We start from the raw sequence: 20,770 nt of genomic DNA on the forward strand, positions 1-20,770 counted from the left end.
CTGTATTGACAGGTTGAAACCAACCTGCATGAACCATAAATAATACAACCAATACAAGCCAAACTGGCCCCTAGCTAAATGTTATTCCAATGTTAAAGGTCCCATAGTATGACAATTCTTCTAACATTCTAACATTAATATGAGTTCCCCTAGCCTCCCTATGGTCCCCCAGTAGCTAGAAATGGTGTTAGGTGTAAAACAAGCACTAGGTATCCTGCTCCGCCTTGAAAGCTCAGATGCTTCGATTTCGAATTTGGTCCCATACGTCGTCATAAGGGGTACCTCCCCTTCTCTGCCTTGCCCGCCCATAGAATTTGGCCCGCCAATGAGACAATGCCGTGAGGCCCCACCGCCGCGAGGCACCAGCACCACGAGGCCCCAGCACCACGAGGGCCCAGCACCACGAGGGCCCACCGCCGTGAGGCACTAGCACCACGAGGCACCACCGCAGCCAGGCCCCACCGCCGTGAGGCACTAGCACCACGAGGCCCCACCGCCGTGAGGCACTAGCACCACGAGGCCCCACCGCCGTGAGGCACTAGCACCACGAGGCCCCACCGCCGTGAGGCACTAGCACCACGAGGCACTAGCACCACAAGGCACTAGCACCACGAGGCCCCACCGCCGCGAGGCACTAGCACCACGAGGCCCCACCGCGGCCAGGCCCCACCGCCGCGAGGCACCATCGCCGCGAGGCACCATCGCCGCGAGGCACCATCGCCGCGAGGCGGTGATGCCTCGACGCTGCCCGCTACCGAGGCGGTGGTGCCTCGGCAGCGGGCAGCGGGGCTCCGGCGGGAGACAGTCGCGGTCAACAATCGCGGGGAACAATCCCTTTCCCCTCCATGCCGAGGTTCAGTCTACTTCAGATTGATGTGGAAGTGGAAGAACCAGAGACGTCAGAGAACCCGACGCAGTCTTTTGAGATTCATAATATCATCTGGAGGCGCACACAGCTTTTTGGCCGTGATAATATATATTATGATATAGATATCTATGTATAATATGATATTATTTAGAAATAGAGGTCCAGGACTCCCGCACCCAGAGTTTTCTAGAATATTACAGAACACGGCCAAAAGCTGTGTGCGCCTCCGGATGATATTATGAATCCGAGCCATGGCGATACATCCACTGTACACCCTAGTGCATGGTACCGTGGCCGCAAGCTGCTCATGGCCTCACCCCCACCCTTCACCTTGACCCGCCACAAAAAAACGGCACGTTTGTGGAAAGCTCATTGTGGGACTGGCTCGTAGTGGCTGTAATTCTGCACAAAGGCTGAATTTCTTGAAAGTCTTCAAATACTGTATTATGGACCCACTAACACCTATATATAAGCATCCATAAAGTAGCATGGCATGGGAATTTTAACCAATAGGAAACAATATGAATTGTGGAATACTTACTTGGAGACACCGGGCTGGTGGTCCCCGGGAGAGCACCCCCTGCAGGACTGGCGAGTACTGCAGCCGTCTGGATAGACATGCTGAGTCGGTAGAAGCCCGTCTCACTGCCTCCGAGGTTAGACAACGCCATCGTTCGCTGAGACACCTTAAGGCTTGGGGAAGCATCGGCCTTCCCACTGTCTCTGGTGACCTTGAGGAACCGGTTGAAATACACGTAATTCCAATGCAGGGTATAATCATTTCTAATTGCCTTCATCGAACATGTAGGAATTCACAATCTTTTCAGCAAGGCATCGTTCACTTGCATCACATTTTTACGGTCAACATTTAAACGGACGCCAGTACGAAAACAGAGAAAAACCCTGCAAGCATTACAGAAAATATAAAAAATAGTCCCAGTTTTGCAGGACGGTCCAGCGGGCGCAGCACCTCTCCTAAAGACCCAAGTACAATAAAGGGGCCGACTAACCATCAGGTCTCGGTGGTGGGGCAGGACGGAGATGAACTGAGGCTGCCTCCAGCTCATCCAGAGGGGGGGTTCTCTGGCCATGTTGTCGGCGAAGGGCTGGTAGCCCTCCTTGAGGCCACAGCGGGCAAAGCACTGAAGCGTGGCCCCCTGCCTGCCCAGGTTCAGCCTCCCCGCCTGGTTCAGCCCAAGGCTCACCGCAGGCAGCAGGCCTGTGAGGTGGGATCAGGGGAATGAGTGAAATCAAGCAGAGCAGTGGAGAGACACAGCGGGAGAGCAGACATTAAACTCTTACACACCGTCTACATCATATATTAATGGGGGGTGCATTCCAAGAATATCGAACTTTGACTAGTATCAGTGAACTTTTTCAGTATCAGTGAAGTCAGTATTATTGATAGTATTGAGTATTAGTATTCAAGTTTCTCAAAATCCGACCACTGTGTCAAAGCTGTCCGGAGCAAGCCAAACTTTAAGCACATAAAAACAGGGGCATGCTACAGGGCTATTGGTGAGAGACTTATCGATGCGTGCAGAAAGCATTATCGTTCGAAACCCGCCACACACCGTCTCCGATGTCAAAGTCTTTGGCGGCCAGCTCCGAGCCCAGGTGGTTGAGCAGTGCCTCCCCGTTGAGGCTGACCACCATGGTGCGCTGGGCCGTGTCCAGCAGGCAGCCCACCACGTCACCCCTCTTCCAGGGACAGCCCAGAGGCTCGCCCCCCTGGTGGTACCACTGGGCCTGGAGGGAAGAAGCCCCAGATGCTTACTTTGTACACTCGTCGACGTCGGCCCACGCCCTTACACCCGCACCATTTAACCTTTTCGTTGCAGCAATCGCTTTTTTCTTCAGAATGGGATTTTCTTGCTTCTTATTTTTCTTCGACGTACCACATTGATTTAGAGAGGATATAATGTCCGATGTGGACTGGACCTTGGGTGGATGGGTTTTATTATTTTAAACACGCTGCAGTGAGAAGGTTACATGGCGCAGGCATCCAATATGGATCCTTTTGAAAGTCATCATTCATAAAACTTCTGATAAAACTCCAGCTCACCGTGGAGCCGTCAAAGACATAGGCCATGTCGTCAGAGCCCAGCTCTCGGTCCGGGGAGCATTGCGGTCGAGCCCAGCCCACCCTCATGGCCCCCGCCGTCAGCACCTCAAACTCAAAGTACCAGCGGCCCTGGGTCACCGCGTAGCGCTGGTCGGCACGAAACATCCGGCCCCCCTCGGCGGAGGGCAGACTGCACGGGTCGCTCAGAGCAGCTGCAGCACCAAAGCAAGAAAGTAGTATTGCCCAAAAAAGGATGCAATGAAATAAACTATAAAATAAATGCATACAATGAATTATGACGCTCATATAATTAGCAACATGCATTTTCCATTTCTATTCAAAGTTAAACTTTCAATATTCAATTCAAAATGTATTATTTTAAATCAATACAAAATACATTTTCTAAAATACATTAGGCTTAAATTGCCATCTTGTTATCGAAAAAAGTAAGCTATTCAGATTGTCCTTACAACCATCAGGGTCCATGCGATAAACCGTGATGGCTGTGGTCTGCTCTATGAAAGAGGCCTCATCATGGGTCTGAGGGGATAAAGGTGGTGGGTGATGGCTCTCAGGGGGGAGGGGGACGTACCGGGCTCCAGGGCGAGGGGCTCCAGGCTGTATCCGTAGGCCAGCAGGGTGCAGACCGCCTCCCGGGCACTGTCTCTGCCCGCCTCCCTGCTCTGCTCCTCTAGCAGGCCGTACGGCACCAGCTGGGGGCTCCTCTTGGCCTTCCCCTCCTGAACACACCCCCATGCAGACACTCAGAAAGACTAAACCCATTGGAATGAGCTTGGTGACTTTAAACAAGTGCTTTCCACTACTTTAAATTGATGATGTAACCTCGATTTAAACCCTTTTGATTCTTACATATAATTGCTTCGATTACCACACAACTAACCTTCGAAAATTGCATAATAAAATCGCTGCTTTCACCAATTTTCCCAACTACCGCCCTGTTGACTACATGACACTCCGATCCGAGACGTGTGCAGGCGCTCCGGTGCTGTTGTGCAGCGACCTACCCGCTGAGCTCCATAGGTCCAGCCCTGTGCGATGAGCTGCTCGGCCCAGGCGTTGTGCTCGTTCTGGGCCAGGGCGTCCACGGCCGTCCCCAGGGCCACGCCCAGCACCATCTGGCTCAGGTCGAGCGGGGCGGGCCGGTAGCCGCTGGGCTGCTCATACCTCACATCAACCACAAATCACAATCAATTAGAGGGAATCAATATGTCTGGGTCCCAGCTGCCAGACAGACGGATGTCAGCGCCTCTGCCTGCCTCTTGTTTATAGACGTTCGCGGTCGCTGTTTGTGTCAAGAATGACGAAATGACGAAACGTTATCACAGTCCGTATTTTGTCAGCCGTGGCTGATATGAAGTACTGAGAACTCATGAGTTTCAGTATTGGCACAGAAATGGTTTCAGGGTGCGAGCCACCTTGACAATGGACAATGTGGTCTCTGCTGTGATACCTACTTTGTTGAAAGCCGTATGTACTGAAGGTGTTTCTCAGCGCGGTCGTCTGCCAGCCCAATGTGGAATCCAAGAGCGAGGAGCGTCCTTAAGGTGAAATATTGTTTATCAGACAATGCTGGCGCACTGAGCATGGTGGCAATGCCAATACTGTGTGTGTGTGTTTGTCTTGAGGACATTCTCTCAAAGAGGGAGCATCCCCTACCCAAATCTCATTGAAACTCCACCTAACAAATTACAAAATAATCCATAAATCAAATACAAAAAATATATAATTTTAACCATGAGAAACAGTGCATCGTAGTGCATCAAAGTTAGATTGGAATCTTAAACTCTCTGACGGAAGGGTTGAAATGTACTTGATTGTTATCTGAGCCATCTGGAGATTCTGGTTCTTCTCCTTCTCAGGAAGCTTTTGGAACTCGACCAGGCCGGGGTCCAAACGCTTAGCCTCATCTCTCACCTGTAGATCAAACACAGCAGACACAACCTCACCCTGACGTTTTTGAGAAACCGAGGCAGACCAAATGTAGTTGGTGCAGAAGAGGCCACAGACATAGAGAGGGAGGTTAATTAGATTAACTATATATATTCGATTTTTGCATGTAGTATGTGCCTTGCATAATTAAAGTGGTGCACGTTGGATCTGAAAGGAGGAGAAATGCAGTTCTATTACCAAACAGCAATCCTGAGTTTCTGGACTGTTAGACTTTATGCAGTCTTTATGGACATCACCAGAACATGTTAAGATACGACAGAAGGGTCTGTAGTCCTATGCATTATTGCTTCCATAGTGCTGCTAATTGTATTGCTCTTACAGATCCGTAGGCCCAGCCCAGTCCTATCTTGTCCATTGACCAAAGTTCATGGATATTCTCAGCCAGTCTTTCCCGGATGTGTTCCAGTTGCGCAGGTAATTCCACCTATATCATTTGAGAGAAGCTGTTACAATAAAACAAAACAATATAAGCACTACTACCTCTGGACTGTGGGATTTATGGTAGCTACATTTGTATTTGTACTATTAAGTGTAATACTAAAACAAAACGTTTCCCATTACTCCATTCACAAAAAAAGGCTACTGCTCTTTGCTTTGCAACCAAAAAGATACCAGCGCAAAGCATGTAAAGATGCCCTGATCTCAAACATAGATCCATGGCACTGTCAGTCCACCCCTATGGGATCACACCATGATGCGTACCTTGCTGATGTCCACGGGTGTGGGGGTGAAGGTGGGCGGTAGCAGGGCCATGGAGGGGCCCAGGAGCTCCCGCCCCCCGTCCTCGGGGTCCAGGCTGTAGCGCTGGCAGGGCTCCACCTTCAGCTTGGCCCCCCCGGGCAGCAGGGCCTCGGAGCACGGGGCGAAACCCGGCGGGGGCAGGAAGCGGAACTCTCCGTGCCGTCCTCCGAACAGGAAGTGCACCCTGGGGGTCAGAGTTCGGACCGGACGGAGAAGGAGTTTGAGCTCATGACATTGACAAAATAATAGTATTGAAACACTCAATCATGTATTATACAAATATATTGGCATCCGAATGCAATGTTTCATCACAGACGGGTAAAAGAGGAGCAAGAATGAGTCAAGAGGGTGATCAACTTTAACCAAAGGGTTATAGGTTCATCCCCAACATCTGTAATATACCAGTCCCTCTATCTGATGCCCAACTTGTACCTGATCATTAATGTCATGTATTTAAAGGATGCACAGTAAGTTTTTTTAGATAGAAGCTTCTTTTCAATGACTTGTTTGATGATAATAATCACTACAATTAGCATTCTGAAAAAGCAGGCACACTATCTAATGGGGAGATGGGGTGAGACAGAACATCAGGAATGGATGCACATCCTTCATACTGACTTGATTCCAGCGGAGAAGCTGACCACAGGGTGCATCAGGCCGTCGCTGTTGAAGTTCTCCAGCATGCCCTGCACAGGCAGCCCGTTGACCCGGAAGGAGATGGAGGGCGCCACCAGGTCCAGGCAGCAACTGACCACGTCCTCGTCTCTCAGCAGGTGAGGGAAGGGAGAACTCACCCGGCGACTGACACAACCTGCACAGTGCACCATGGGGGGTCCAGAGGGTTACGGCAACTGTTAAACATTCTGCTAATGATCGTTAGTAAATCCCAGAGCCTCGATGTGTCTTTGCCATATTTGAATTTTGATATCACTTTGAAATGACGCTTTTCAAATGTGGAATGGAGTGTGAGAATGTAGCATTTCAGCGAATGTTAAGTGAATGCAGCATTTGAGTGAGTGTTGATCATTGTCAGTAAATGCTTGTTTCACCCTTAAACTGTATTAAAGGTCCCATGGCATGCTACTTTATGGATGCTTTAATATAGATATTAGTGGGCCCCTTATACAGTATTTGAAGATGTTCCCAAAATTCAGCCGTGGTGCAGAATTACAGCCGGACAACTACGAGCCAGTCGCACATTGAGCTTTCCCCAAACGCGCCGTTTCGGTGTCTGTAGCTTTAATGCAAATGAGGAGGAGAGAGGCGGGTCAAGGAGGAGGGTGGGGGTGTGGCCCTGAGCAGCTTGCGGCCGTGGTACCATGCGCTCTGTTTACAGTGGATGTATCACAATGCCAAGGCGCACACAGCCTTTGGCCGTGTTCTGTAAATATTCTAGAACACTCCGGGTGCTCCGGCGGGAGTCCTGGATCTCTATCTAAATAATATCATATTATACATAGATATCTATATCATATAATATATATTGCACGGCCGAAAGGTGTGTGCGCTTCCAGACGATATTATAAATCTCAAACAAATGCGTCAGGTTCTCCCGACGTCTCTGGTTCTTCCACGTCCACATCAATCTGAAGTAGACTGAACCACGACATGGAGGGGAAAGGGATTGTTGCCTGCGATTGTTAACCGCGATTGTCTCCCGCCGGAGCCTCGCTGCCGAGGGACCACCGCCACGGCAGCAGGCAGCGCTTGGGCACCACCACCTTCTGCAGCGGGCAGCGCTGAGGCGGTGGTCCCTCGGCAGCGGACAGCGGGAAGCGGGGCTCAAGCGGGAGACAATTAAATTGAATTGAAATATATCTAAATAATCGCGGGCAACAATCCCTTTCTCCTCCATGTTGATGTACTTCATGGAGGCAAAGCCAACGTTCCTTTTCCCTAATTCCTTCTCAACCATGGCTGAGATAATCCCAACTATGAGTCTTGTTGTGAAAAGACCAGAGACGTGAGTCCGACGTGTTATGCGCCATAACACCAACAGCAGAACGGTTAACCAAATAACAAAGAAGTGTACAACACTTGCGTTACAGTCCTGAAGCTCTTTAACTTAATAATATCATATAATACAGAGATATCTATATCATATAATGCATATTATCACGGCCACAAGCTGTGTGCGCCTCCAGACGATATTATGTATCACAACCAATGCTTCAGGTTCTCCCACATCAATCTGAAGTAGACTGAACCGCCTGCTGCCAGCTGCCCGCTGCCCGCTGCCCGCTGGCAACAATCCCTTTCTCCTCCATGTCGTGGTTCATGTACTTCAGGGAGTCAAAGCCAAAGTTCCTTTCCCTCAATTCCTTCTAAACCATGGCTGAGATAACCCCAACTACAGTCTTGTTGTGGAAATACCAGAGACGTCAAGGAACCGACGTGTTATGCGCCATAACACCAACAGCAGAACGGTTATCCAAATAACAAAGAAATGTACAACACATGCATTACAGTGTGTGTATCACACACACACACACACACATGTGGCGGGTCGCTCATTGTCTCATTGGCATGGCATGGCATTCTCTGGGCGGGCAAGGCAGAGGAAGGGGAAGTAACTTGGCCCCTTATGACGACATTTGGGACACCCCAAATTAGCGCACCTGAGCTTCCATTCTTTCAAAGGTGAGCAGGATACCTAGTGCTCGTTTTACACCGAACACAAGTTTTAGCCACTTGGGGACCACAGGCAGGCTAGGGGAACTCATATTAATGTTAGAAAACCTCATAAAGTGAGATTTTCATGCCATGGGACGTTTAATCTGTCTGTACCAGCGGCACCCAAACTGGATCCATCCTGTGTTCTTCTTATTCGCCCACCTGACCAGAGACGGAGCCCGTCGAAGCCATAGGAGTAGAGGTCATCTCCCACCCCGTCGCCCCCGAAGCCCTCGCCGGCGGTGGGCCAGGGGTTGTAGCCCTCGGTGCAGGCCCAGCCCACGCGCAGGTGGGTGGGCTCGGCCGTGAGGAAGGGCTCAACACGGTCCACTGCCAGCTCGTAGTACCACCTGCGATGCTGGGCCGACCCATCCCCAAGGGCCAGGAATACGTTGGGCCTCATGCTAGTGGTAAGAGGGCGGAAGACAAGAGGAAAACCATGCGCTTACACAGAGGTTTAAATGCAACGAGGACAATCACAACTTAAGTTTGAAGCACCATCAGAATACACTGCACCATACTTCTTTTCATGACTTCAAGGCTTCTTTGCTTGCTCACCTTAAATCTACTTGTTGCTACTACTACCACGTGTTTTGGATTGTATATACCTTCGCTTTTAGTTTATAAGTAGACTTTGACATGTTATTGTTAGTTCTGTTCATTTGTTTATTTCTTGTTGCCAATTATTTGGGATGGTGGGTTGATGCTACTATGTTGATTGTTTAACATTGTCTAAATATGTGCCTGAGGACCCCCTTGAAAACGAGATGCTGCCTCGCAAGGGGTTTATTCTCTGATTCAACTTGGAAATAAATAAAACCTCCACAGAAGAGGGCGACTGCTGCTCTACCTTGTGACCTGGTTGACCAGCCGGCTCTGCAGCAGCAGGTCTCGGTCGGGGAGCAGGCCATGACAGATGAGGTTCTGGTTGGAGCGCACGGCCATGCCGTGACACAGAGACAGGGACGACAGCACCTCCAGCACCTGGGGGTATCCGTCACGGTGTCCCACAAACGACACGTTGACAGGGTTATGGAACAATGGTTTGAGGCAGCAGATCTAGACGATACAATTGGGGCCGTGGCACTATCTAAAATAGTTTTAACCGCTGTATTGTGAAAGAATATACCGGTAAGTCTTTGAAAATATGTCACATTTAAAAGTACATATATTGCAGATACATATATAATATATTCTATATACATAAACATGTGTGCATTGACAAAAGAAAAAGAAACACAAGAAACACATTTAGGACCTATTTAACAGAACAGAGATTGACAAAAACAATTAGCTATTGGATAATTGCTTTTTTCCTTTTCTAGGTCTCTCCCCTCTCTGCTCCCAAACCCCAAGTAATATATTCATGCATGACCTTGTGATTTCGTCCATGTTTATCCAGGAGGGAAATTATGGATTGGATGTGTCCCCCTTTAATGACATTGAGGGCCTCTGGGCTCTCCAGCACCATGCAGTGCAGAACCTCCAAGACACCTTTAGATGACAGACAGGAGTACGCCTATTACAGGGAGCACCCCAGGCACTGTGGCTGTTTTATGTATTCATTGCACAGATAATGACTGCTAATTAAAGCCCACCGAGCAAACATCAGGGATTAATGTAGGCTGTCCAAGGTGGTATTTGATCATGAGTGATGCCCGTCATAATATCTCCCGAGATAAATGGAAGAAGATAGACCTTTTCCGTTTGCTTTGCAACGCTGATCCAACTGAAGGATCAGCGTTGCAGCGTAGCGTTGAGCTAACGCAACATGAGGCTGCTTTGACTTTTAATTCCAAATGTTTCATCGACAGATTCCAGCAGACTAAACGCTAAACTACAACTACACCAATGAAATCAACAGCTTAAACCGAACAGAAATAAGAATAAATTCCTTGAAGCATTACGTAAAAGACAAATTCAGATTTGACCTTTTTAGATTTGCTAAAAGTGCCCCAAAGGTCCACACACCTGTGGAGGCCTCCGTTCGCTCCAGCATCTCCACCAGCCAGTCCAGTGAGGAGGAGAACCGGGCACAGCTTCTGCGGTTCCCCCTGATCAGAGACGCTGGAGAGGAATGCAAGACAGTAGACCTTAAGTAATAGCAATTCACGATGAAGGATGAATCTCATTAATTAACATTGATTAACTATCTGCAGCTAAGATGCAACCATTTCTCAATAATTGTACTGGTGAAAAATAAATAAATAAAGAATATTATTATTCTCTGGAGCCATCATTGTTGTTAATTGTTTTCTGACCAATAAAACGTTATTATGTAGTTCATATCATTATAGTGAATGATCCTCATTAAAGCAAGATCAATGTGTGTGGTTTGTATTCCTTCTGACCCAGTAGTTGATAGAAAACATTGAGGAGGCTTTCCCAGCCTTCTCCCTCTCCGCTCCCCCCAACAGATTCAGCAAAGTTAGCGGTGCTGGTGTACAGATGGAGACGATCAAGGCAGTCCACCACCAGGTTCACCACGCCCTGGAAGCCAGGAAGGACACACGCACAAACAAAATAACACACAATTAAACGCAACACAAAAAAACATGAGAACACACAACCCAAATAACACAACAGGAAATAGCAAAACACAAAGGAACACAAAATATGCAAATACAACACAATAACATTTCGACAGAAACAACGCAAATGATCAAACTAAATACAAGATAACACATAGAAATGCCAAATAACAGCACAAAACGTTCCCTTTCATGTAAGATTACTAGCATAACAACGTTGGGTGTAGATGTAATGTTATGAACAATGTTCACTCTGTGTACCTCCTCTTGAAACAGGCTTTGTCTCTTCTTCAAGGTCTTCAGGCCGTTCTGGTAGGTCTCATGCCCCAGTCCCTCCTCTGGGGGCTTGAAGAAATGAATCAGATCCCCCAGACAGAGTTGTATTGTCTCTAGTTGGAGGTTTACCGAGGAGACGTTTTCTTGTTGATCCAGACCGTCCAGTTTCCTATAAAAATCAAACATATAATATGACAAATACACTAGGAAAAGGCATGGTTTGATTATCCAATTGTATAAAAGGTGATATGAAAAGGCTTCTGACAGCGTGACTATACACAATTTTACATAATGAAGGCCAAAACACGCAGAACTTCCATACCTCGTTTTGTAAAGTCAGTTGAAATCAATCTTTTTCAATAAACATTTGATCGAAATATTTTTAAGTTAGCCATATCATCATCAAGCGGCACTCGTTAATAAGCATGCATAGCAGATCACTGTGTCACAACGTCAATCTAACCATGACATCACTGCCACTGACACACCACGGCTCTAGCCCTCTGTGGACTGAGACTACAGGAGGCCAGTATGGTTGAGTGTGTGAACCTGACGAATGCAGTGAAGAGGTGAACCGCCGTGCGGATGAGCCTGGCGATGCCCGACTCCTCTCTCTGGGAGCGGGACAGCGTCAGCCCGTCGTCCACGTGACCCTCGCTGTGCAGAATGGCCTGCAGAGGAACCTCGGTTAGAGCTGCTCGATAGCCACATGCTAAAGGTAATGATCTTAAAGGTGTGTAGGATTCAATAACACTAAATTCTACATACAGCATCTTTAATTAAAGTTTGCACAGAAATCTCAATCACATTACCAGACAGAGCTCTGGTACAAAATAACAAATTATTTAAAGGGATAAACAAAGATATCTATAAATAGCTGTTTGCCTGTCTTACCCAGATTAAGACGAGTTGTTTAATTCCAAAATCATCAATGTGCGGTCAGATGGGGAGTTCTCTGGGTTAGTGTTGGCTTTCCGTTAGTAGCTTTTATTGACTTGCAGAGTTACATTAGCCTAGCTCCTGTTCATGTGAGGGGAATGCAGTTGTCTGCCTTGTGCATGAAATTTGCTACATAAATAAAGTTGACTTGACTTGTAATTATTTTCCAAAGATTTATACGTGTTCCAAGTCAATTACTCAAAATAGATGCCATTAATAACCCAACAACATTGTAATTTGTAACACTGCACTATTTTTGGCGCAGTGATTATTTGTCTACCTGTGAGGCACCGCTGACTCTACCCTCTGCTTCAACCACCCAGAATCAACAGATTCTATAATTGCACTAGTTGCAAAAATAGTGCCGAATTATCTGTGTGTTTGTAGACAAACTACAATCTTGTTGGGTTTTTACTGGCACTCCCTTTTTTGAGGGTTCTGAATTGAGTGAATATTCTGAACAAATTTAAATCTTTGGAAAGTAATCAGTAGCTAGGCTAACTCTGTAAGTCAATGGAATAGAAAGCAAACGCTAACCCAGCACTCTCCCCTTCTAGACGCACAATGATGAAACACATGATGGTAAGACAGGCCAACGCCAATTAACAGCTATAACTAATTTAAAATAATTGAGGACCACATCTAGACCATTTGTTTAATAAACTAGGTTTATCTAAGATAATTGTTAACATATCTAACTAAAAGACGCATGGCATTTGACAGTGTGTTGTATTTTTTTTCTAAGAACGTCCACACAAGTCACCGAAAACGATCAGCAAAAGAGCAGTAGTCTACCTTGCGCTGAATGGACCCCATGCGTGCACACTTCCCGTCCACCGCCTGGTAGGTGAGCCACAGGCCGGAGGTTACATGCTGGATGTAGCAGCTTGAGTCTCCATACTTGATCTCTGCCGTGCCCATGCCCTCAACATCCTTTTTAGAGCATGGTTGAGCCTTTTCCTAGATACATAAATGAATACTTTATTGTTTGTCAGTAGCAAATGGATATAAGTTAAGGTCAAACTAGGAGGGGATTAGGTAAACACAATTTATCTGAAAATGCTATGCCAAACAATAAAAAGGCAAACAACATAAAGTATAGTTGAGCGTGTGACCTCTGACCTTCGAGGGCTGGAAGCAGAAAGAGGAGGTGCCGACGTCAGCACTGTTGCGCTCCAGCAGATGAAGGCCGCCTTCCTCCGTCAGCCCCAGGTATCTCCCGGTGGTCAGGTGGCGCAGGCGGAAGGGCTGGCCCCAGCGGGCGTGGCTCCCGCTCCACCTGTTAAGAAGCGGAACAACCAACAACAAAACACCAACAATGTCATGTTGTTCTTTTTGTTATGAGTTGTATTGCATTTTTTTAATTGCAGAATACTTACTTTTAATTGCAGTCTTTCTTAAAGGCACCCAGTGCAACTTTCGAGGCTTAAAAATAAACATTCAATTTCTAGTCTTTTTTACACGTAGTAAGTTTCAATAACTCCATACCATTACATACCGACATTCAAGCAGCAAAGATGAGACGTCGTTGTGTGGTGAGAACTGATACAAAATCGATAACAACAACAATGCCGCCATTTTCTTTATTTTTTGTAACCTACAATAAATAAAGCAGGCTTCCAGTCAATGGAAAAATGGCTTCTCCCCACCGGCGATTGTTGTTGTTTACGATTTTCTATCAGTTCTCACCACACAACGACGTCTCATCTTTGCTCCTTGAATGTCGATATGTAATGGTATGGAGTTATTGAAACTTACTACGTGTAAAAAAGACTAGAAATTGAATGTTTATTTTTCATTGAATGTTTACATAAAGTTGCACTGGGTGCCTTTAAGATCATCATATCCAAAATATAATCGTGGGTACTTTTGCACACTTTTTTATTACTATTAATTGAAGGAGACTTGTATATTCGCTCCCCTCTCAATGACGATAGTGGGTGCAGGCTACCTTGCAAGGCGAATGCTAAAATATGTGATGATTCACAGGCAAAAAGCGAGAGGCGGTTGCAAGGAGTTTAAAAGGAGTTGCAAGGATTCTGTGCATATCTCATGTTTGAACTGAAGAACAGCATGCTTCAATAATAAATAGCTCTGTGAAAATAGTTCCAAAAGTACATTCTAGTGATTAAATGTTTTTAACACCAGTCCACAGCGCCTGCTGTTTCAAAGAGGGACCTCTATGGCGTTGCCGTGGGGAAAAAGCAATGCGATACAAAGATACTGTCTTCAGAATTAGTAACAGATTCTAACAGGACAACAAAATTATGACAAAACAATACATATTTTACGCTTTTCTGTACAAAATGAGGAAAACCAGTAACCAGTTTTCTTGTCAGCAGACGAAAAAGTACCATCACAATAGCTAAACCAATACAGATTGAACACCCCAGTGTGGGCATAACATTACATATACAAATAATAATGGGGTCATTGCTAATACTACTTACATGACACGCAGAATCTCCAGTCTCCAGAGGGAGCAGGCCTGGCTGGACACTGAGCCAATCCCATAATGGATTGTTCTGGATGCACACAAACACACACATACACACACACACACACACACATATAGACATGATATGAACAATAAAGTAGCTCTAAATATCCTTGCTGACACTGTAAACGTTGTCTTCAGTGTGGATGGGAGTGGAAGTTAAGGGTTAGGCTTCGACCTTAGCCTCCCGACTGACCTTTGCAGCTCCTCTCCATACTCTCTGGAGGGCAGGGTGAGGCAGGCGTCGCTGTGTCCGTGAAGCAGCCTCAGTGTGTCTCCTCCTCTCAGGTAGCCTACAGGCACCAACCGAGACCAGAGGCCAGAGTCAGGCTATTGTTTTCAGGTAGCCTACAGGCACCAGCAGAGACCAGAGAGCAGAGACCAGCGTCTGGCGTATGTTTCAGGTAGCCTACAGGCACCAGCAGAGACCAGAGACCAGAGTCCACCAGAGACCAGAAACCAGAGACCAGAGACCAGAGTCAGGCTAAAGCCTTCACATAGCCTACAAGTACCAGCAGAGACCAGAGACCAGAGTCAGGCTAAAGCCTTCACGTAGCCTACAAGTACCAGCAGAGACCAGAGACCAGAGTCAGGCTAATGCCTTCACGTAGCCTACAAGTACCAGCAGAGACCAGAGACCAGAGTCAGGCTAATGCCTTCACGTAGCCTACAAGTACCAGCAGAGACCAGAGACCAGAGTCAGGCTAATGCCTTCACGTAGCCTACAAGTACCAGCAGAAACCAGAGACCAGTCAGGCTGAAGCTTCCAGTTAGCCAACAGGTACCACCTGAGACCAGAGTCAGGCTGAAGCTTCCAGTTAGCCAACAGGTACCACCAGAGACCAGAGTCAGGCTGAAGCTTCCAGTTAGCCAACAGGTACCACCAGAGACCAGAGTCAGGCTGAAGCTTCCAGTTAGCCAACAGGTACCACCAGAGACCAGAGTCAGGCTGAAGCTTCCAGTTAGCCAACAGGTACCACCAGAGACCAGAGTCAGACTGAAGCTTCCAGGTAGCCTGCAGGTACCACCTGAGACCAGAGTCAGACTAAAGCTCACGTATAATGGGATAAAGCTGTTTAATGTGACATCTGCAGTTATAATTGCGATAGGTAAAGATGAATAATTAAATATCTGAGAGTAGTACTGATGAGAAAAATCAGTGGAAGGATAACATCAGTAAGCCATCATCAAACTCTGTGTAATGCATAATTATAACGGAGGAGATTTCCTTCTTTCTTTCGTCTTCCAATTTACTGAAATAGCGATGGAGCAATTAGTTTGCTCTATTCAGACCGCAGATGTTCTGCAACAGGGAAACGCGCTGGGATTATTGATTCGTTAATCAGAAGTTTGGTTCTGTCGGCGGTGATAAGGAGAAAAAAAAGAGGGTAAACCGTGCCTTGAGCCACTCCACCGGCAGAGCAGACCGGCGCCACGCTCCACAGAGTCTGCTGGAAGGCTGCGTCCACCACCACCCTACCACTCTGCCTGTTGTCCAGCGCAGTGCCGTAGGACAGGTGCTGAAGGAGACCAAAGACCATTACAACATGTTCATCACCATACAAAGCACTGTGCTCAACCCCATTCAAACTTGAATTGCACCAATCAAAGACTGGGAAACTCAACTAGGATATTTTGTTAGGTTTTGTCATCCTGATGAGTGTTGCTGCTCTGTGCCACGCACCAAAAGTTGAACACATCAAAACTTTTATGTGCCTGGCAAAAAAAAATGAAAAACACGAGGTGCATCACAACGCTACCCTGATCAGATAGCACACAACTAGGTTAAAAACTCATCTTCATGCGTTCCTAATCACCACTTAATTAGAATCAGGACTTCAGGACCATTTCTATGACCTGCAGATTTGAGCTGGCAACTCCAACTTAAAGATAAAGATAAATAGACTTTCTTAAACACTAAAAAAAGGTAGTAGAAAAAAGGCATTTGGGTTTAGGGTTAGGGTTAACAGCTATTTCAATGTTAAAACAAGTGAAAAGTACATTCAAAAGCTAAACATTGACTTAATAAGGGGATGCAGACAAAAAGCTATTTAGACGACTGTGTTTTTTTCTTTTCTTGGTGGCATGACATCCATCCTCGTGCAAAGCTCTAATTCTGCTGTGCGGTTTCATTTATGCTTGCACAATGAACAGACCACCTTTTAAGCATTGTAATGATCTTAGGCCCAATGATTCGATCTCTCATTCTTCCAAAGCCACGTCTTTGGAAACTTGGCTTGGCTCAGCCAACTTACATTACCACAGGGAAAATTCTTAACTGTGACAGACCTATTTATAACACTACAGATTCAAGGTTCAGTTTAGAATAGTTTTTAGGATCACCTCTGCTTCTGACCCTAATTTACTGGTTCACCTGATGATGACAAAGAGCCTTGTCCAGCAAATACTTACACTTACAGAAAAAAGATTAAGCATAACAAATATAAATATATGGCTTTTAGTATTCTTATAGTGTTTGAGTAAGTACGACATCATTGTGTTTGAGTTAATATGGTGTCGGAATAGAATTTACATGTCACTGTTTGACCTCTAAAAATACATTACTCTGACGTTTGACCTTTTCAAATGCCTCCACTTACCAGGTATCTCTCTGAGGAGATACTGACCAGTATGAGGTCATCTCCAACACGCACCTTCTCGCCCTCTGACCTCTGCATGGACGCTGGGTGCACAGTCCACCAACATGACTCACCTAACACACATACACACAAACACACACACATGCACACACACACACACACACTCACACAAACGGACACATACACATACATACACGTCACTCTGCTGCAGCCGGGTGTAAAACTCCTCATGGAAGTGTCGTGATTATCCAGTTTGAAATGCTTTATTGCAATAAAAATATTACCTTCTTTATCTTCTTGCAGACCAACATCAAATGCAAGCTTATCAGTTGAAGACAGAGAAGAGGACAAACAGCTGAGATACTGTGGGTAAAAATAAAGAGTTAAATCAAGTGGAAGCTTTTAGAACTTTCCATAATGCATAAGATTTGAAGTGCAATTAATTAAATAATGACTGCTTTCCATACATAACACAACATGTATCCATTAACATAATCTATATGCCTCACCATGCCACTGTATGAATGTCGGAACAACACCGCCTGGCCATACAACAGTGTTCGATGACAGTCTGGGACTGCCTGGAAAAACAATGGTCATCACTGTACCGTCTCATTTATCAAGGGGGCATTTATGAATTAGCAAGACAGTTAAACACAGAGAAAAAATAGAGAGGAACGAGGAAAAGAGAAGAATGAAGAATAAGAAATGAGCAAGGAAAAGAGAAATGAATAGAATAAAAGGAGAGTGAAGAGACACTCTTACCCCTGCGGTGGGGTCCTCCCTAGAGGCCAGCATCTCTTGAAGGGCTCGGACAGAGAGGCACTGGGCCAGAACAAATACACACACAGAGAGGTCCGGTGGTACATTCTGGAGAATATATAGAAAAATGAAAGGAAGCGAGATTAATACAAATATTATTATGATTTGCAGATTATGAATATCTGCATACATATACAATTTAGACATTTACACTTCTAAATGATTCATTATTGACTTAAAATGTTTCATTATAATTAATAATCATACAACTACAACTATTAACAATTTCCTTAACTGTGGTGCAGTCGGAATTATACCTCTACTCATCATAAATATGTAATAGGTTATTCAAAGGTAACATATTTCCGAATTAACGGTTTAATGAATTAATGGATTAATTTGTAATCTGCTTGCTGCAGCTTTCCCTTTTCTATCCATTTTTCTAAAATGTCTAAATGTTGTTTTGTCCCTGGAGAGTAGTACTGCATGTTCTGCATTATTAGTTAGTCCTGGTGTATCTCTGTTGGAGAGGAGATGTTTTGGTCCGCACCTTGCAGTTAGAGGTGGGCTCCAGACCACAGAGTCTGCAGCCAAAGCCTTCAGCCGCCAGACACAACTTCAGCTGCTCCTGCTCAGAGCTGAAGGTGCTCTGCAACACCACCTCGTCCCCCTGACATGGAAACACACACAGACGACCAGCGCACACACACACACACACACACACACACACACACACACACACACGCGCGCGCAAACAGACACACACACACACAGACACGCAAATACAAACACACACACAGACAAGTACACATGCAGACACACAAACACACACATACAGACAAGTGCACGTGCAAACACATATACAAACACACATACACACACACACAAACACACACACAAATGCATAAAGAGATGCCCATACAAGTCTCTCCCACACGCACACACACACACAGACATACGTGAAGACACAAATGTCAGATAAACGCACAGGCACACAGACGCATAGATATACACACAAACATTAATAAAGATCACTGCTTGAGCCAAAATCAACATAGAAGCCACAGGTTTGAAGAAGCGCAAATGCATAGACACATCAGCCGTGAACGCTAGCTCGACTCCTTTTCATTCCTATCCTGGACAGATATCCAAGTCAACAGAATGAGCCGTTTCCACTGTCTATTTAAGGAGATTCTGGATGCAAAGGTCAGATGACTGCTTTCCACAGTCAAACCAGACCACCAACACCTCTGCAACCAGGCTGCATGGCACTATGTTGGGACCGTAGTGCAGTGCCGTGCCTGACCTTACGTTCACCTTCCCCTCCACTTCCCATATCAACGGAACCCTGGAGTCTGTCAGCCACACATCATCATACACACAGACAGTAAGGGGCCTTCTCAGTGCCAGTGGCTGGAGCTGACAGTGGTTACGTTGCATTTACTACTGTGTCGTTCGCTAATGACGTTCCCTAGCATGTTTACAATGCTTTCACAACGCTAAAGTGACTTTGGCAGGAAGGTTATACAAATTGATGATGAACTGCTGTAAGGAATTGTAATCTGAGACTTAGCCTCTCAGAACAACTAAATTAATTGACAGAAAGGTTCATGCTCATGTAAACAATAACTGTGAGTGCTAATAGAATGTTACCACCGAGATGTTGTTTGATGTGGTGTATGTGTGTGTATGTGTGTGTGTGTGTGTGTGTGTGTGTGTGTGTGTGTGTGTGTGTGTGTGTGTGTGTGTGTGTGTGTGTGTGTGTGTGTGTGTGTGTGTGTTTGCACATCAGTCACACACTCACTCTGACATGTCTTTATCATAGGGTATAAATAGCAAGATGTTATCGAGTACTCTAAACACTGGAACAATGATAACATGATAAAACAATCTCTAGTCTGGAAAAAAAAAACACAAAAAAAAGAAACACCTTTTAAAAGGTTTAATTTGCTAACACAATATAGTGAAGTATTGTATAGTATCACAATGTGCAGAAATAAGATTAATGTTGCATGATACTTACCATTTAAACCTATAACAGTTGTACTAGTGTTAATGCAGCATGTGTGATTTAACTTACAGTAGCCCACTAGCCTACAGTGCATTTGTCAACGATAAAATATGTAATGAAAGAGAAGATATAAGCTAGCCCAGCCTTTCTAACCTAATGAATGTATTGGTTATTCAAGTAAATAAAAAATGGTTTCAGTTCTTAATTTAATAAAGACAGCCGCATCACTAGATAACGATAGCCAGCCGGCATGTGTGCTACAGTCGTTTGGATGGAAACCATCATAAAAATACACTCTAAATGATTTAATAAACCAGAGACACAACTGAAAACGGCCTTACCGTGCGCAGAAACTGAATTTCCTCTTCGTTTTCTCTGGCCTCAGTCATTTTAACCAAGGAACAAATAAAGCAGCCGAAGTTAAAGGGAGTTTTGAAGGAGAGAGGAGAAGGTGAAAGTTTGGAGCGCAGCTCGCGGGATGCTCAGCAGTGGGCGGAGCCTAAATTATAATTACATACAATTTGCATAATGAGGAAAGTTCCTCGAGAGCACAACTTCATTTGGTGCAATTAACAAAACAACCTCCAGGACGTTAATACTCCGTATCGTATAGTCAATACAGTGACATTTAAGTACCTACACAATTCCTAATGAATATTTAATGTCCAGTGTTCACCATTTTTTTCATTTATCTCTAGAGCGCTAGTGAAATGCAACTAATAAACAAGCATGAAATTTTTTTCAGTTAGTTTTATTGAATGCATACCCTCTTCAGTACAATTTTCATCTCCCTACTTTGCCAAAGCCAACAATTAGACTACTAAAATTATTTAATT

At 45.5% G+C, this 20,770-nt stretch overlaps 2 protein-coding genes across 3 annotated transcripts in view; both read right to left on the bottom strand.

Annotated features, from left to right (window-relative positions):
- LOC132473459 (ryanodine receptor 2-like) overlaps window positions 1-14,967 on the bottom strand; it is a 70,590-nt gene extending 55,623 nt beyond the window's left edge. Inside the window, exons 1-22 of one of the 2 annotated variants that reach the window (XM_060073607.1) lie at window positions 14,758-14,967; window positions 14,515-14,589; window positions 13,187-13,343; window positions 12,860-13,024; window positions 11,675-11,796; window positions 11,111-11,294; window positions 10,670-10,808; window positions 10,290-10,385; window positions 9,694-9,812; window positions 9,169-9,302; window positions 8,481-8,722; window positions 6,264-6,456; window positions 5,607-5,829; window positions 5,224-5,328; window positions 4,765-4,868; window positions 4,409-4,492; window positions 3,959-4,118; window positions 3,526-3,673; window positions 2,934-3,145; window positions 2,443-2,617; window positions 1,879-2,087; window positions 1,410-1,599 (exon numbers count right to left, since the gene is read on the bottom strand). In XM_060073607.1, the coding sequence (XP_059929590.1) occupies window positions 1,410-1,599; window positions 1,879-2,087; window positions 2,443-2,617; window positions 2,934-3,145; window positions 3,526-3,673; window positions 3,959-4,118; window positions 4,409-4,492; window positions 4,765-4,868; window positions 5,224-5,328; window positions 5,607-5,829; window positions 6,264-6,456; window positions 8,481-8,722; window positions 9,169-9,302; window positions 9,694-9,812; window positions 10,290-10,385; window positions 10,670-10,808; window positions 11,111-11,294; window positions 11,675-11,796; window positions 12,860-13,024; window positions 13,187-13,343; window positions 14,515-14,516 (3,163 nt within the window). In that variant the 5' untranslated portion in view covers window positions 14,517-14,589; window positions 14,758-14,967. The remainder of the gene's footprint in view (window positions 1-1,409; window positions 1,600-1,878; window positions 2,088-2,442; window positions 2,618-2,933; window positions 3,146-3,525; window positions 3,674-3,958; window positions 4,119-4,408; window positions 4,493-4,764; window positions 4,869-5,223; window positions 5,329-5,606; window positions 5,830-6,263; window positions 6,457-8,480; window positions 8,723-9,168; window positions 9,303-9,693; window positions 9,813-10,289; window positions 10,386-10,669; window positions 10,809-11,110; window positions 11,295-11,674; window positions 11,797-12,859; window positions 13,025-13,186; window positions 13,344-14,514; window positions 14,590-14,757) is intronic. The other variant, XM_060073608.1, reaches the window with a different exon arrangement.
- Window positions 14,968-15,499: 532 nt separating this feature from the next.
- Window positions 15,500-20,633, bottom strand: LOC132473463 (ryanodine receptor 2-like). The gene is made up of 7 exons (XM_060073616.1): window positions 20,276-20,633; window positions 18,474-18,593; window positions 17,927-18,031; window positions 17,671-17,742; window positions 17,446-17,524; window positions 17,162-17,274; window positions 15,500-16,081 (listed from the first exon to the last, which is right to left on the bottom strand). The coding sequence occupies exons 1-7, from the start codon at window positions 20,321-20,323 to the stop codon at window positions 15,845-15,847; spliced, it is 774 nt and encodes a 257-aa protein (XP_059929599.1). The 5' UTR covers window positions 20,324-20,633; the 3' UTR covers window positions 15,500-15,844.
- Between the last annotated feature and the right edge of the window lie 137 nt (window positions 20,634-20,770).

This window comes from Gadus macrocephalus, chromosome 15 (assembly GCF_031168955.1).
Source record: "Gadus macrocephalus chromosome 15, ASM3116895v1".
NCBI classification, from domain to species: Eukaryota; Metazoa; Chordata; class Actinopteri; order Gadiformes; family Gadidae; genus Gadus; species Gadus macrocephalus.